Raw genomic sequence first — 16,624 nt, forward strand, 5'->3', positions numbered from 1 at the left:
TTAGGAAATTTCAAAATTTTCTAATTTTAGACAGTCTCAATATTAGAAACATACTTGTAACAGTATAGTTGCACAAATTTATAATTATTTCCTTAAGATCATGTCCTTAAAGTAGAACTAGTGAGTTGAAGGATACACAGTAGAACACATATCCAAATATTTCACTTAATACTCTTTGACAGTTCCCTTTTGTTTTTGAACAAGTTGCAGACACCTTAACTTTACATTTAAAGCCTGAAGAAATTGCCTATTTGCCAACCTCATTTTGAGCTCACGTTTGTAAAACTTCTTTTTATTTTTTTAAATGTTTGTTTACTTTTGAGAGAGAGAGAGAGAGAGAGAGACAGAGTGTGAGAGGGGAAGAGGCAGAGAGAGAGGGAGACACAGAATCTGAAGCAGACTCCAGGCTCTGAACTGTCAGCACAGAGCCTGACGTGGGACTTGAACCCACGAACCACAAAATCATGACCTGAAACAAAGTCAAATGCTTAACCTACTGAGCCACCCAGGTGCCCCACATATGTGCAACTTGTAACATTTCCTTATCACCTGCTACTCAATCGCCCTGGAAGCTTCATCTTGTCTATTCTAGCCTAACTAAGTCCTTCTTGTCAGTCAAGCCTCATTTAAGAGAATTTCAACCTTTCTTGGCTTTTTGGGCAGGGTTAAATCACCCTGTTGCTTCCTCCTTAGCAGCTCATATATCATCCTTCCTGAAATACATTGTTTAGAGTTAGTTTCTTGTTCACTCTACATCCTGGAACCTAGCCCAGAGCCTGACACATTTCTTGAGGTTGGATCGAACTGACTAGGCACATGAGGAAGGCTTTTGATACATACTGAAAGACCATACCACCAGCAAATTATATTTATTGAAATGTAATTTCATGCCCACCAGCAAACTATATTTACCGAAACAGAGACATTCTTAGGACAAACTCCCAGTTCTTATGTGTTTGTGTTGTGATTTTCTAGATACAGAACAGCTGTCTATATAATTTTATGACTGCACAGGATACTTTCCCTGAGTTCTTTTCTCCCTTTTGGCCTTGTAGATTGGCCTGGAGAGGATTTTAAAAAAATCATGGTCCTTCTCTCTTTCTCCAGGTTCTCTTCTTGTCCAACTCCAGTTCCAAATCCACTTGCAACCGTCACCTTGCTGGACACATTCCTGAACCTTACTTTTTTTTTTTTTTTCTGTGATGGGCTTGCCAATAGACCTTGGAGAGTCCTTTCCCCACTTCTTCATTGGAAACATCATTATCCCTATCTTCCACAGCCAGGGGAATGAATGGGTAAGGAGTATTTCCAAAGAACTAAGTGGGCCTGGAGTCAATGTAGGAAGGAAGTGGGGACATAGGATGTGAGTCACCAATAGCTGTCTTTGATGCTCTTGGAATCTACCAACCAGTACCCATACCAAATAGAGAAATACCAGTTGTAGTGAGTGGTGTGCCCCCTCCCTGAGAGGCCCAGCAACTGGTTGAGCTCCAAAGCCTCTTCTACCTGACCCCTTGGGTTAGTGCCAGCAAAGACCCAGTTTGGGACCACTGAAGAATAACTCAGGTGGGCAAGTGGCAGCATCATTGAGGTTGAGAAATCACATGCTAGACCCTTGAATTAGTTAGACATAGACCTGAATCTGTATAGTATCCTGGTCTTTCCAAGTTTCTGTGTTGTGGACATTCCAGAATAGGAAGAGGCCTCTGAGTATGACAGATCTTTGGTGATTTGGGCTACTTAGCCATCCCAGCCTGCCTGCCTTAACCAGGAGCCAATTTACCTATCTCACATTCTGATTCTTCTGCTTGTTAGTCACATAAGCTTGGGCAAATTACTTAGCCATCTATCTACCTCTGTTATATTATCTGTGAGGCACAAACAACAGACGTGCCTCATGGGGTTGTATGAAAATTAAGTGAATTACTATTTCCAGTGCCCTTCACAGAGGGCTTGGCTCATTATTTGGGCTCAATAAGCATAAAATATTTTTATTAACGCATCCAGTATTTTCCTGAAAAGTCTTTCCTCCTCTTCTCTATCAAAATTCTCATTTTTCCTTTCCTTTTTTTTTAAATTAAGCTATAACTTACATAAAATGTGTAAACATTAAGTGTAAAGCTTGTTTAGTTTTCTCCTCATTTTTCAAAGTCCCACCATCATATGGTTGTCTCTTCTTTACTCACCACAAATATTCAACTCTTATTTAAGGATTCTGCTTTGAGGAGCTTCAGTGCTTCCTGCCCTCCCTCTGGGCACCAGCAGGAGGCAGTGTGGTATAGGGGGAAAGCTACAGTCAGCAAGTTAATGATCAACAGGCTTCTCCTGGCCTAATAATTTACTGGCTTGAGTAAGAACTTAACCTCTAGTAGTCTTGTTTCTCCCCATCTGCTAAAGAGGACAGATTGCCAAATGGACACTTCATCGGATTGTAGTGAACATGAAATGAGGTAAAGCCTGTAAAACAATGCCTGATACATGTCAATTAAATTGGCAAGGTTAAAAAAAAAAAAATAATACCCAGTGTCAGGGAGGGTGCTGTGAAACAGGTACTTTTGGCCAGTGCTGGTGAAACTGTAAATCTATAAAAACTTTCCAAAGAGCAATTCAGGGAAACCAAAACAAAACAAAACAAAAAACAAAAACAAGCAAACAACAACAAATAGCAGAAGCCATAAAACTTCCATTGTCTAGAAATTCATTCTGTAGAAATAATTGTAAAAGTGCACTAAGATTTGAGTGCAAGCATTTTCATCTCAGCATTACTGATAGTGTACAAAAAATTAGAACTAGAAATATCTAAAAATAAGGTTATTAAGTAACTCCTGGTGTGTTCATAGTAAGAAATTTTCTCTGTGATAAAAATTATGTCCCCCCCATAAAAAACAAGAAAATAAATAAATATGTACCCAAAGATGATTTCATGCTCAAGATATAATAAGAAGAGAAAAATAATTGAAACATATAATGTGACCACAAATTTATGTAAGTTATAATCATGTACACTTTTTTTGTTAACATTTACTATTTACCATGTATTATGCTAGGGTAAGTAAATGCTGTTATTTCATTTAATCTTCATCAAAATTCTACAAAAAATGGTATTATTATGCCAGTTTTACAGATGGATAAACTGAGGCTCCAGGAGGTTGACTTGCCCAAGATGTTATAATGAATTTATGTCTGCCTCCTATTTTTATATTTTATTTTATTTTATTTTATTTTATTTTATTTTATTTTATTTTATTTTATTTTTGTTGTCTGAGTCCAATTTTAAATTCATATCTATTTATATTAACCAAGATAGAATGACAAGAGATTTCAAATATTTTCTTCCTTAGACTTTTCTAATTTTTCCTAATTTTCTACAGGAGTAGAGGGAAAAGATCCCCAATAAATGTTATCCTTAATGAAGCCTTAGCATGATGCCTGACTCATGTATGAAGCTCAAGAAAGCTTCAGAGCCTAATAACTTCCAGTCCAGGACAGGACATTTCCAGTCTTATGTTAGGTAAGATTTTTTAGGTAGTATGCTGTGAGATCATAGAAAAAAAAAAAATAGTCTAGTCCTCCATGGGCATTTGCTCAACATTTATTGAGGCCCTGCTTTGTGAGTTGAAGCTCAATAGGTTCTAGGGCCACAAATATAGATAAAACACTAATTTTTCCCTGTGAGAGTTCAAGGTCTAGATGGAAGACTGACATGTAAAAATGATACTATATTTTAATTTTGAGCAATGGTAATGTATTCCTTCCATAGCTGCCCACCATCCCCCAAAGGCAAATAAATATTCCTAAAATGGTTGTTTTAGGTCAAAGTGATAAGAAATAAAATAGGATTGTATGGCACAGTTGAAAGAATCTAGGCTGGTAGTCAGACATAGAATCCCATCTCCAGCACATTCTAAACTGGCCATCTTCAAACTGGAATTATACATATCCCTAAGCATGAAGGCTTCTCAAGGGGGATCAACCTTCATGTGTTATCTTTCTTAAAACTTATCTGAGAATACTCCAAAGTCAGAGATCCTGCCAGTTTCTCTGCCCCAATCATCTGTCTCCCACCTTGCAAAAGGTAAGGCATATAATCTACATCCCACTCTGGTGTATATTATGTTGTAAGAAACTAAGTTTGGATACCAATACTGGCATAGTTCAAGACTAATTAAGGTCCTGGGCACCTGGGTGGCTCAGTCGGTTAAGCGTTTGACTCTTGGTTTCAGCTCAGGTCATGATCTCATGGTTTGTGAGTTCCAGCCCTGGTTCTGGCTTCACGGTAAGAGCATGGGACCTGCTTAAGATTCTCTCCCTCCCTCTCTCTCTACCCCTCCCTGTATGTGCACGTGTGCATACTCTCTCTTTCTCTCTCAATAAATAAACTAAAAAAAAAAAAAAAAAAAAGACTACTTAAGGTCCCATTAACTACTCCTTCATTCATTTCATTAAGAGATTAACTTTCAGTGGACATAACTTTATGCTGCTTTGATTGATATTATTAGGGTATAACTTATAATGTTAGCTTAAGTCCAAAGAAAATTAATATTTAAACCCTTGTGGTGATAGCATATTTTTAAAGACTTTAAAATCTAAAAAAAGAAAAAATGTAAATACATGGTCATATGTTGTTGCAGAGAAATAGATGATGAATAAGGGACTTTCAAACATAAAAACATGTTTCATTAGAGTAATATATGGTGGGAGACATGGATTTCAAGGATAAAAAGAATGATTTAAAATGAATGACTAGTCAAGAAGGGCTTGTCCATATTTTTAAATTTTTAAGTGGATGATGGTGAGTATCAAATCAGTATGGTACTTATATTTCATTGGATGTATTTATGGCAGTGATATCACAGTTTTATTTTTAAATGTTAAGATCCATAATGTGCCAGAAAGTACATATTTTGCATCTAGTTAAATGTATGATGAATCACCCCAGAATGTTCCCTGATGCCCTCTTCAAGTTACTCCTCATCCACCAACCACTGTTTGGATTTCAAACATCTTAGTTTCATCTGTTTCTGAATTTTATATAAATAGAATCATACAGCAGATACCCTTTGTGTCTGGCTTCATTTGCATAACAGCGTTTTTGAGATTCATCCATGTCATTCCTTTTTATTGCTGAGTGGTGTTGTATTTTATGAAAATCAACAATTTAGTTAGTCATTTTCCATAGATATTTGGGTTGTTTTCTATTTGGGACAATTAAAAATAAGGCTTCTATAAGCATTGTTGTTCAAGTAATAAAAAGTAAGATGGAGGCTTAAAATTTTTTTAATGTTTATTTTTGAGAGAGAGAGTGCAAGTGGGGGAGGGGCAGAGACAGAGGGGGCCACAGAATCTGAAACAGGCTCTGGGCTCCGTGGGGCTCAAACTCACGGACCATGAGATCATGACCTGACCCAAAGTCAGACACTTAACTGAATGAGCCACCCAGGTGCCCCAAGATGGAAACTTTTAGATGTCAACTTTAAAATATGGAAGGAGATACACATTGTTAGTCAATGGTTTCTTTTCTTTTCTTTTTAATTGTGAACTATACTTGACCCTTGAACAATGCAGAATTTAGAGACACTGACCCCCATACAGTAAAAAATCTGCATGTAACTTTTGACTCCCCCAAAACTTAACTACTATTGACCAAAAGCCTTACCGATAAACAGTTGATTAACACATATTTTGTATGTTATGTATATTATATACTATATTCTTACAATAAAATAAGCTAGAGAAAAGTAAATGTTATTAAGAATATTCTAAGAGTCGGGGCGCCTGGGTGGCTCAGTTGGTTAAGCGGCCGACTTCGGCTCAGGTCATGATTTCGCGGTCCGTGAGTTCGAGCCCCGCGTCGGGCTCTGTGCTGACAGCTCAGAGCCTGGAGCCTGTTTCAGACTCTGTGTCTCCCTCTCTCTGACCCTCCCCTGTTCATGCTCTGTCTCTCTCTGTCTCAAAAATAAATAAACGTTAAAAAGATTTAAAAAAAGAATATTCTAAGAGAAAGGGCACATGGCTGGTTCAGTCTGCAGAGCATGTGAATCTTGATCTCAGGGTTATGAGTTCCAGCCCCACATTGGATGTAGAACTTACTAAAAATAAGGAAAAGTATAAGAAAAAATATTAAGTGTATATCCATGTATAAGTGGACCTGTACAATTCACTCAAACCACCCATGTTGTTCAAGGAGCAACTGTATATAACATTTGTACAAAAAGGATGCCAAACTGTTTTCCAAAGTAGTTGTACCATTTAACACTGTTGCCTTTGCCTAGTGTTGCAACAAGCTGATGAGCATTTGGTTACATTTGTTGCAATTGTCTTCTCTTACTCTGTAGTTTATCTAGTATACTCTCTATGTAGTATATTTGTGAACCACAATGTGTAACTTTAGTGTAATTGAGTCATTCTCTTTATCATTCTTTTCCTTTATCTTGAGCAGTTAGTGGCTTGTTTAATAAATCCTTTCCTATTCAGAAGCTGAGAAAATATTTTCATATATTCTAAAAAGCCGGAGATTTTTGTCTTTCACATTTGTCTTTTATCCACCTGGATTTGATGTAGTGTTCCCCATATGGGTATCTAGCTATTACAGCACCATTTAGTAAAAAATCCAGGAGCGCCTGGGCGCTCAGTCGGTTGAGTGTCTGACTCTTGATTTCAGCTCGGGTCATGGTCCCAGGGCTGTGGGATTGAGGCCTTTGTTGGGCTCCTTGCTGAATGCGGAGTCTGCTTAAGATTCTCTCTCTTTCTCCCTCTGCCCCTCTCCCCCACTCTCTCTCTCTCTCTCTCTCTCTCTCTCAAAAAACAAAACAAAACAAAACACCCCTGCTTTCTGTAGTGCCTCCTTTGTTATAAATTAAGTGGCCGTAGATGCATTTCAGACATAAATGTCTGTTTCTAGGGATACACAATTTTTCAAAATTACGTGATGAGATGTGCAAGCAAAAAGGATGTGAAGATCATCTACTAAACCAGTTGTGTAGCCTTTGTCTGGTTATTTAACTTCTCTGAGTTCGCTACACTGTTGGGAGAATAAAATGGGGTCATGCAGTAATGTGGTCAGAAGTTCTGATACAGTAAGCCTTGGGGAATAGTAGTAGCAGTTTGTTTTCTGGTGGGTTTTTTTTCCCCTTCTGTTGTTATATTTTAACTGCCATGGAGTACATGAAAACAACACCTGCTTGGGGCAGGAACTGCCAGGGAAAGAGCCCAGCGGACGTGACATTTGGGTGGGTCGTGAATGACGGTGGAATCTGTCATCTCTTTTTATGACTGCCATCTGTTGGCTGTCCATGGCGCATTTCCCACATGTGTCGCATCTGCATGATATTTTATCTGGCTTAGAAGGGCCCAGGGGGGAAAGACTGTGCCCCGCCCCACTCCTCGGCTTTTGGCGACCCTGGGTAGCACTTGCCTAAGAAGAGCTAGAAGTTGCGCTGGCTCCATGTTTGTTAGACACACATACGTGTCACTGAGGGCAGGGCTGGGCCTTTAAAAAATTTCTGCCACTGTCGTGCTGCAGGATTCCCAAGTTTCACCCACACATTGCTCCCTCCCCAAACCCCAGCCACTGGCCAACACGTATACCGACAAACTCACCCGTTCGCCCCCAGCACCACCACCCATGGCAGTGGCGAAATCCATACCACACCCCCTGTACAATCTTGCGTGTGGTTGAGAGAGCATAGGGTCTTACACACAGTAGGCACTCGATAAGCATCAGGTGAATAACAAATGAGTTACCACATGAAGATTAGGATATAGGAGCACATTCCCATCTGCTGCAGTGTAGCAAGACATGGGTAGATTATGTGGCTATTGCCGGTTCTGAGTGTGCATGGGAATCACGGCGGGGGGGGGGGGGTGGGGGGGGGTGGGGCATGTTAAATATTCTGTGCCACCCCACTACTGAATTAGAGCAGAAAAGGGAAAACAGCTATGTTTCATTAATTCTCTGGGAGCTTCTGGTTTTGATGTCAAGTCAGTCATGGGAATCATAGAATTATTAAACATCTGGATCCATTCTTCATCAAAAGTGATAATTTGGCAGTATCTGTCAAAACTTAAGATTCGCATGCCTTTGAACCTGTACTTCCTCCTAGACTTTATCCAATGCACAAAAATATGGGCACAAAGGCATTCAGAACAGTGTTTTTAAACAGAAATTCTTAAAACTAGGAAAGTGTCCATTTACTTACTAAGCAAACTTTGTTGAGTATTATTCTCATTACTGGAGACAGCGGTGAGTAACAACAACAAAATAGTAAATAAATTCCCTGCTCTTAGAGAGATTTACATTTTAGTCTATCAAAAGAAGACTGAATGAATAATTTATGGTACATCCAAGCAATGGACTATTATCCGCCCATAAAAAAGAATGAGGTTGTCAATATACTGCTTTGAAAAGATGTTCAGGGGGCACCTCCGTGGCTCAGGAGGTTGACTCTTGATTTTGGCTCAGGTCATGATCCCAGTGTTGTGGGATCGAGTCCTGCATTGGGCTCTGTTCTGAGTGTGGAGCCTGTTTATGATTCTCTCTTTCTCTGCCCCTCCCCCATGTTCACGGGCATGCTTTTTCTCTCTCTAAAATACAATTTTTTTAAAAAGTTACTCAAGACAGGAGCACCTGGGGGTGCCTGGCCGGCTCAGTTGGAAGAGCATGTAACTCTTGATCTCTGGGTTGTGAGTTCAAGTCCCGCGTTGGGCATAGAGATTACTTTTTTAAAAATATTCAAGATATGTTTCTAAAAAAAAATTAGGAAGCTTTTAAATATCCAAAATAAAGAAAAATAAGCTATAAGACATTGCATGGCATTTTCCTACATATCTATAAAATTATATACATGTGCACAGACATATACAAATATATAAGTAAAAAATTATGGAAAAATGTTCAATAAAATTGTTAATGGCAGTTATCACTGGGAAGTATTATTGAAGGGGGGCAAGTATTGGCTTTCTCTTTATACCCTTCCATACTATTTAAACTTACTAACAGGAGGCGCCTGAGTGACTCAGTTGGTTGAGCATCTGACTCTTGACTTCTGCTCAGGACATGGTCCCAGGGTTGTGGGATCCAGCCCTGCCACAGATCTGCATTGAGTATGGAGCCTGCTTGGGACTCTCTCTCTCCCTCTCTCTCTCTCTCTCCCTCTCTCTCTCTCTCTCCCTCCCTCCCTTCCTCTGTTCCTGCCCCATTCACATGCATGTGTTCTATCTTTTTGAAATAAGTAAAATGAAAAAAATTTAAGCTTACTAACTTAAGGAAATATTACTTTTAGATTTTTTTTGACTTAAAAAATTACATAGAGCCTTGAGAACCTGTGAGGTTTTAAATTTCCAGCAGGGGGCAGCAGTGATTCTCAAATATCTCTGACGTCAGCACAAAGCTGAAGATTAGTGTCCACAGATTTCCAAGTCCAGGCCCAAATACTGTATTTGGACCACCAGATTATAAAAGGAACAAAAAACAATAACCACAGTGCTGTAGGAATTGTTATGACAAAATATTTTCTATATGATTCTTTCTTTATTAACATTTGTCTGTGAGTCTAAACTTTCCTCTCTGGAGTGCACAGTTTTCTCCTCCATTAAAATCAGAAGGCTTGACGAGATAATCTTAAAAGGTTTCTTTCCAGCTCTAACATTCTATGGCTTTGAGAATATAAATCAGTATCGGGAAGAAATAAGCCCCAGTGCCTTCTGGAATTAATTGGCTTATCAAAGAATCTGCTTTACAACCCTTTGCTGATCAGGATGAATTATTACCAATTTATCTTTAGTGTAGATCACAGAATACTTTTTTGGGGGGAAAGGGGAGGGTGTTGGTATTTATTCAATTCACTGATGGAGAAAAAAGAGAACTCTTCCACTCTATAAATGTTTAGCATGTGTGTAAAGGTCGTAGGTCTGGTGTTTAGAAATTATGCACAAGTTTACCAAAGAATCTTCACTGGGTTGGCCAAATTAAACAGCCTGCAGTTGTAGAGAAATAAACACAAGTTAACATTTAACCACAGCAATTCCCTGTTCTTGCTTCTCCATCTTTCTCAGTAGGAGGAGCTGAGAGGGTCAGCAGGCTGCTGGCTACTGTAGCGAGACACTGAGCTCCTCTGAGAACCCACCTGTCTATCACTTTGATCAGGTACATATTTGTTATTACAGAATAACTGAAATACAATATCGTATTAGTTTCAGGTATACAACATAGTGATTCGATATTTATATGCATCACCAGTGGTCACCACAGTAAGTCTAGTTACCATCTGTCACCATATGAAGTTGTTACAATATTATTTTCTATATTCCCTATGCTGGAAGTTTGCACTTCTTAACCTCCTTCCCCTATTCCGTCCATTCCTACATCCTACAGCCCTCAGGCGACCATCAGTTTTTTCTCTGTATCTATGAATCTGTTTCTGGTTTGTTTTATTTGTTTATTTGTATTGCTTCTTTGGATTCCACATATAGGTGAAATCATACCATATTTTGTCTTTCTCTGAGAAATTTCACTTAGCATAATACCTTCTGGGTCCACCAGTGTTGTTATAAATGGCAAGATTTCATTCTTTTTGTGGCTGAGTAATATTCCTTTGCAGGTACATAGCACTTGTTATCTATTAATCTACCAATAGGCATTTATGTTGCTTCCAAATCTTGGCTATGGCATATAATGCTGCAATGAACTTAGGGGTACAGATGTCTTTGCAAATTAGTGTTTTCATTTTTTTGGATAAATAACGAGAAATGTGATTGCTGGATTGTACAGTAGTTCTGTTTTTAATTTTTTGAGGAACTCCAGACTGTTTTCCATAGTGACTGCACTAATTTACATTCCCACCAACAGTGCATGAGGATTCCCTTTTCTCTATAGCCTCACCAACACTTGCTATTTCTTTTTGATAGTAGCCATTCTGACAGGAGTGAGGTGATATCTTATTATCGCTTCGATTTCCATTTACCTGATGATTAGGGATGTTGAACGTCTTTTGATGTGCCTGTACACACAGATATATTTTTAAGCATTGGAATCATTAACTTTTCCAGTTATTTCTTCAGGACCCAAGAGCAGTGCTCTTTTTACAAATAACCCTTTATAAATTATAAACTTTTTTTTTAGACAGAGAGAGAGAACTCAAGTTGGGGAGAGGGGCAAAGGGGGAGAGAGAGAGAGAGAGAGAGAGAGAGAGAGAGAGAATCTTAAGCAGGCTCCACACTCATCATGGAGCCCAATGTGGGGCTTGATCCCACGACCCTGGGATCATGGCCTGAACCGAAATCAAGAGTTGGACACTCAACCGACTGAGCCATCCAGGTGCCCCAAAACTTTTTTCTTTTAATATTTGCCCAAAGCTATACCATTAATAAGTGGCTGAGGCAGGATTCAAACCTGTAACTCTCTGACTCTAAGACCCTCACACTTGACCATGGCAATATACGAAATGAGAGGACTCACATCATCAACTTGTTACCCAGAAGCTGTGACTATCTGCAAGAGTCATTGTGTATAAGTATATAAAGTGAATGGAGGGGCCTGGGTGGCTCAGTCGGTTAAGCGGCCGACTTCAGCTCGGATCATGATTTCATGGCTCATGAGTTTGAGTCCTGCGTGGGTTCGGTGCTGACAGCTTGGAGCCTGCTTTGGATTCTGTGTCTCCCTCTCTCTCTCTGCCCCTCCCCAGCTCGCAGTCTGTCTCTGTCTCTCTAAAAAATAAATATTTTAAAAAAATAAAGTGGGGCGCCTGGGTGGCTCAGTTGGTTGGGTGTCCGACTTCAGCTCAGGTCATGATCTCACAGTTTATGGGTTTGAGCCTCACATCAAGCTCTGTGCTGACAGCTCAGAGCCTGGAGCCTGCTTCAGATTTTCTGTCTCCTTCTATCTCTGCCCCTCCCCCACTTATGCTCTGTCTCTCAAAAATAAATAAATGTAAAAAAAATTTAAAAAAATAAAGCGAATGGTTATGTTATAAAGCTTTGTCTAACTCTATGTGCTATTAAGTACTATGTGCTAGTCTTTGTCAGGTATTGGGGTTAAGGGTGTAAAAAGATGAGTCAGACTTAATCATCACATTTAAGAAACTTCTAGTTTTTGGAGGAGTGAAGAGCCAATGAGTAAACATAACGTGTGAAAAATAATAGGGAAACACAAATAAGGATAAAGAAATCAAGGCAGCATAGTAGGATGGCTAAATCTATGGACTCCAGGGTCCAGTTCTTAGTTGTGGGACTTCTTAAGCCTCAGTTTCCTCACTGGTAAAATGGCAATATTAATTGCCTCTAGTTTAGGTAATTGTGGTGAGGGTTAAATCATATAAAGCAATATTAAATCGGTTAGCATAAGACCAAGTAGATGGAAAGACTTGTTAGAATGTTGTTACTAATATTGTTTGATAAAACTTAAGTGAAGTAAGTAAAAAACACACATCCTACTGCATTTCTGAGATGTTGACGCTGGTTTCTCAAATTATTCTGAATCTCCCAGCTCCAAGTGACCCATTTCCTTGAGATTTATTCTTCTATCTGACATGGTTATCTTCTGATCCTACTAAAACGTCTCCTGGAAAGAATGACATGGCAGGGCGCCTGGGTGGCTCAGTCGGTTAAGCGACCAACTTCGGCTCAGGCCACGATCTCAGGCTTTGTGAGTTTGAGCCCCACGTGGGCTCTGTGTGGACAGCTCAGAGCCTGGAGCCTGGTTTGGATTCTGTGTCTCCCTCTCTCTGACCCAACCCTGTTCATGCTCTGTGTCTCTTTGTCTCAAAAATAAATAAAACGTTAAAAAAAAAAAAAAAAAGAATGACATGGCAAAGGGGCCCCAGCCCCCAGGCACCAGAAGCTTGGGCTTTTTCACAGGGAAGGAGACATGGGACCGGGAACAGCCATTGTGACAGGCAAATCAGGACAAATCGACTTGGAGTTTTAGAAAATTTCTGGGTCCCACTCCCTGAGATTTTAATTAATTGAATTTCAATATATACTCTATTAATATTTTAATATAGCTATAATCATAGGTAGGGTTTCATGTGATTTTATCCTGCAATCAGTTCCCTTCCCAACCAGCTTCTTTATTGTTTTCTCCTAAACACTGACCCACCTCCTTCCTCCTCAGGCAAGGACGTTGGTCTGATATGCTACAGTGACTGCCCGCTTCAGCCCTGAGTCTTGGCGTGAGACACGTGAGTTCTTTCATCTGAAAGCCTCTGCCTTCTGACAGATGTACATAAGCTAACACTTCTCTAAAACCAACTGAAAACTCACCTCCGTCTGGAAGCCTTCCCTGCTGAGTTCTTTACTTTGCACTGCCCTCTGTGTCACAGATATAACTGGGGCTGTTGAAATGTAACCAAGAAAATGTTCTTAGTCTTTGTCACGTGTGGGTGAGTTCTGGTTCTTCCCATTGGGGGCGGCATGGACTTGTGGAGAGCAGGGACTCTGGAATCTGGCATGAATCTGGCACCACTCCTGAGTTCTCAGATTCATTCTGGCTGTCCTTTGTCACCTTGGGACTGCTGCTTTATTCTTGTGGGTTGTCATCTTCCATCCTGGCTTCTCCAGGCAGCTGTCCCTTCGGTGCTTCCTTTAGTTAGAGTGGACAGAAGACTCCTTTAACTTGAAAAGCACAACTAAGATCATCCTATGAGTCCCACCATTTACCATAGTGTCCTCATCGGTCAAATGGGGATAATTATAGGGCCTTCCTCACTGAATTCTTGTAGGAATGAAATGAGATCAGACATGCTTACTAGACTTGGCGCATGGCGAGTTGTGGCAGATACTTTAGATTGGTTCTTTCAAAATCCATTCCAATTTCTTTCTAGCTTAGGAAGCTAAATACTTGGTACATTTCTCAAACTCCCTTGCAGCTCTGATTTTGTTTGTGATTTAGATGCCATTTGTGTGAGACAAATGTGAACTCTGTGGAGTTCTGTAGAGTGAGAGCTCTGAACTCTGTTGAAGGAGAGGCAGGCGTGAAGCATCCATTTTGCTGGTGCTGATCATGGCAAAGGCAACATTATTCTGGAGCCAGCAGCTGATGGTGGCAGCTTAGCAGTTCTGAATCTTCTGGATGGTGGCCGAGGCTGCAGCTTGCTTGTCAACCCTGTTCTCCAGTATAATTTTGGAAGTCATTCCTGGATGTTTAGTCTAGAGCATATTTCTTTTCTTTTCTTTTCTTTTCTTTTTTTTTACATTTATTCATTTTTCAGAGACAGAGAGAGACAGAGCACAAGTGTGTGTGGGGGGGGGGGGCAGAGAGAGAGGGAGACACAGAATCTGAAGCAGGCTCCAGGCTCCGAGCTATCAGCACAGAGTCCGATGCAGGGCTTGAACTTACAAACCGCAAGATTATGAACTGAGCCTAAGTCAGATGCTTAACCGACTGAGCCACCCGGGAGCCCCTAGAGCATATTTCTTAACTTTCCTAATGCTTCTGTGAACTCTCCATACCCTTCAATAAATCTCTTTGTGCTTAAATTGATAAGAGTGAAACGTGTTGTCTGCCACTAAGAAAACTGACCAATATATAAGTATTCAATGAATATTAGCTGTTACTATTTTTTTTATATTCAAATCCAAGTTTGTTAACATACAGTGTAATAATGATTTCAGGAATAGAATTTACTGATTTAATCACTTACCAGTGCTCATCCCAACAAGTGTCCTCCTTAATGCCCCTCACCCATTTAGCCAATCCCCCCACCAACACCTCATCAGCAACCCTCAGTTTGTTCTCTGTATTTAAGAGTCTCTTATGGTTTCTCTCCCTCTCTCTTTTTATACTATTTTTCCTTCCCTTATGTTTATCTGTTTTGTATCTTAAATTCCACATATGAGTGAAATCATATGATATTTGTCTTTCTCTGACTTACTTTGCTTAGCATAATACACTCTAGTTTCATCTACATTGCTGCCAAGGGCAAGATTTCATTCTCTTTGATCGCCGAGTGATATTCCATTATATGTTATTGTACATGTATGCCACATCTTCTTTATCCATTCATCCGTGGATGGACATTTGGGCTCTTTCCATACTTTGGCTGTTGTGGATAGTGCTGCTATAAACATTGGGGTGCATGTGTCCCTTCGAAACAGCACACCTGTATCCCTTGGATAAGTACCTAGTAGTGCAATCGCTGGGTCATGGGGTAGTTCTATTTTTAACTTTTTGAGGCACCTCCATACTGTTTCCAGAGTGGCTGCCCCAGTTTGCATTACCATCAGCAGGGCAAAAGAGATCCTCTTTCTCCACATCCTCACCAACAACTGTGGTTGCCTGAGTTGTAAATGTTAGCCATTCTGACAGGTGTGAGACGGTATCTTATTGTGGTTGTGATTTGTATTTCCCTGATGATGAGTGATGTTGAGCATGTTTTCATGTGTCTATTAGCTATCTGATGTCTTCTTTGGAAAAATGTCTATTCATGTCTTTAAAACTTAGTTGAAGGCTTGGTAATAAAGCAAGTGATTACATTTCATGAATGAACATTTTTTTTTTTTAATTTACATCCAAGTTAGTCAGAATATAGTGCAACAATGATTTCAGGAGTAGATTCCTTAGTGCTCCTTACCCATTTAACCCATCCCTCCTCCCACAACCCCTCCCGTAACCCTCAGTTTGTTCTCCATATTTATGAGTCTCTTCTGTTTTGTCCCCCTCCCTGTTTTTATATTATTTTTGCTTCCCTTCCCTTATGTTCATCTGTTTTGTGTCTTAAAGTCCTCATATGAGTGAAGTCATATGATTTTTGTCTTTCTCTGACTGACTAATTTCACTTAGCATGATACCCTCTAGTTTCATCCACATAGTTGCAAATGGAAAGATTTCATTCTTTTTGATTGCCAAGTAATCTCCATTGTATTTATACACCACATCTTCTTTATCCATTCATCCATGGATGGACATTTGGGCTCTTTCCATACTTTGGCTGTTGTTGATAGTGCTGCTATAAACATTGGAGTGCATGTGCTCCTTTGAAATAGCATTCCTGTATCCCTTGGATAAATGCCTAGTAGTGCAATTGCTGGGTCATAGGGTAGTTCTATTTTTAGTTTTTGGAGGAACCTCCATACTGTTTTCCAGAGTGGCTGCACCAGCTTGCATTCCCACCAGTAGGGCAAAAGAGATCCTCTTTCTCCGCATCCTTGCCAACATCTGTTGTTGCCTGAGTTGTTGATGTTAGCCATTCTGATAGGTGTGAGGTGGTATCTCATTGTGGTTTTGCTTTGTATTTCCCTGATGATGAGAGATGTTGAGCATTTTTTCATGTGTCAGTTCGCCAGCTGGGTGTCTTCTTTGGAGAAGCGTCTATTTATGTCTTTTGCCCCTTTCTTCACTGGATTATTTGTTTTTTGGGTGTTGAGTTTGGTAGGTTCTTTATAGATTTTGGATACTAACCCTTTATCTGATATGTCATTTGCAAATATCTTCTCCCATTCTGTCGGTTACCTTTTAATTTTGCTGATTGTTTCTTCGCTGTGCAGAAGTTTTTTATTTTGATGAGGTCCCAATAGTTCATTTTTGCATGAATGAACATTTAAAACTAGCTACTAGGTAAGACCACATACAATAATTTCTAGAGTAGCACTGTGCCGTAGAGCTTTCTTTAATGAGGGAAATATTCTATAC

At 39.8% G+C, this 16,624-nt stretch overlaps 1 protein-coding gene across 6 annotated transcripts in view; it reads left to right on the forward strand.

Moving 5' to 3' along the window:
* NIP7 (nucleolar pre-rRNA processing protein NIP7) overlaps positions 1-16,624 on the forward strand; it is a 91,736-nt gene that overhangs the window by 37,141 nt on the left and 37,971 nt on the right. For 2 of the 6 annotated variants that reach the window (XR_006212081.1, XM_042970215.1), the window contains exon 5: positions 13,109-13,175. The exons of the other annotated variants lie outside the window; for them this stretch is intronic. Coding sequence is in view for 1 of the 2 variants with exons in the window: in XM_042970215.1 (XP_042826149.1) it covers positions 13,109-13,126 (18 nt within the window). In the remaining variant the exon portion in view is untranslated. The remainder of the gene's footprint in view (positions 1-13,108; positions 13,176-16,624) is intronic. 6 annotated transcript variants of the gene reach the window in all.

This window comes from Panthera tigris, chromosome E2 (genome assembly GCF_018350195.1).
Source record: "Panthera tigris isolate Pti1 chromosome E2, P.tigris_Pti1_mat1.1, whole genome shotgun sequence".
NCBI lineage: Eukaryota > Metazoa > Chordata > Mammalia > Carnivora > Felidae > Panthera > Panthera tigris.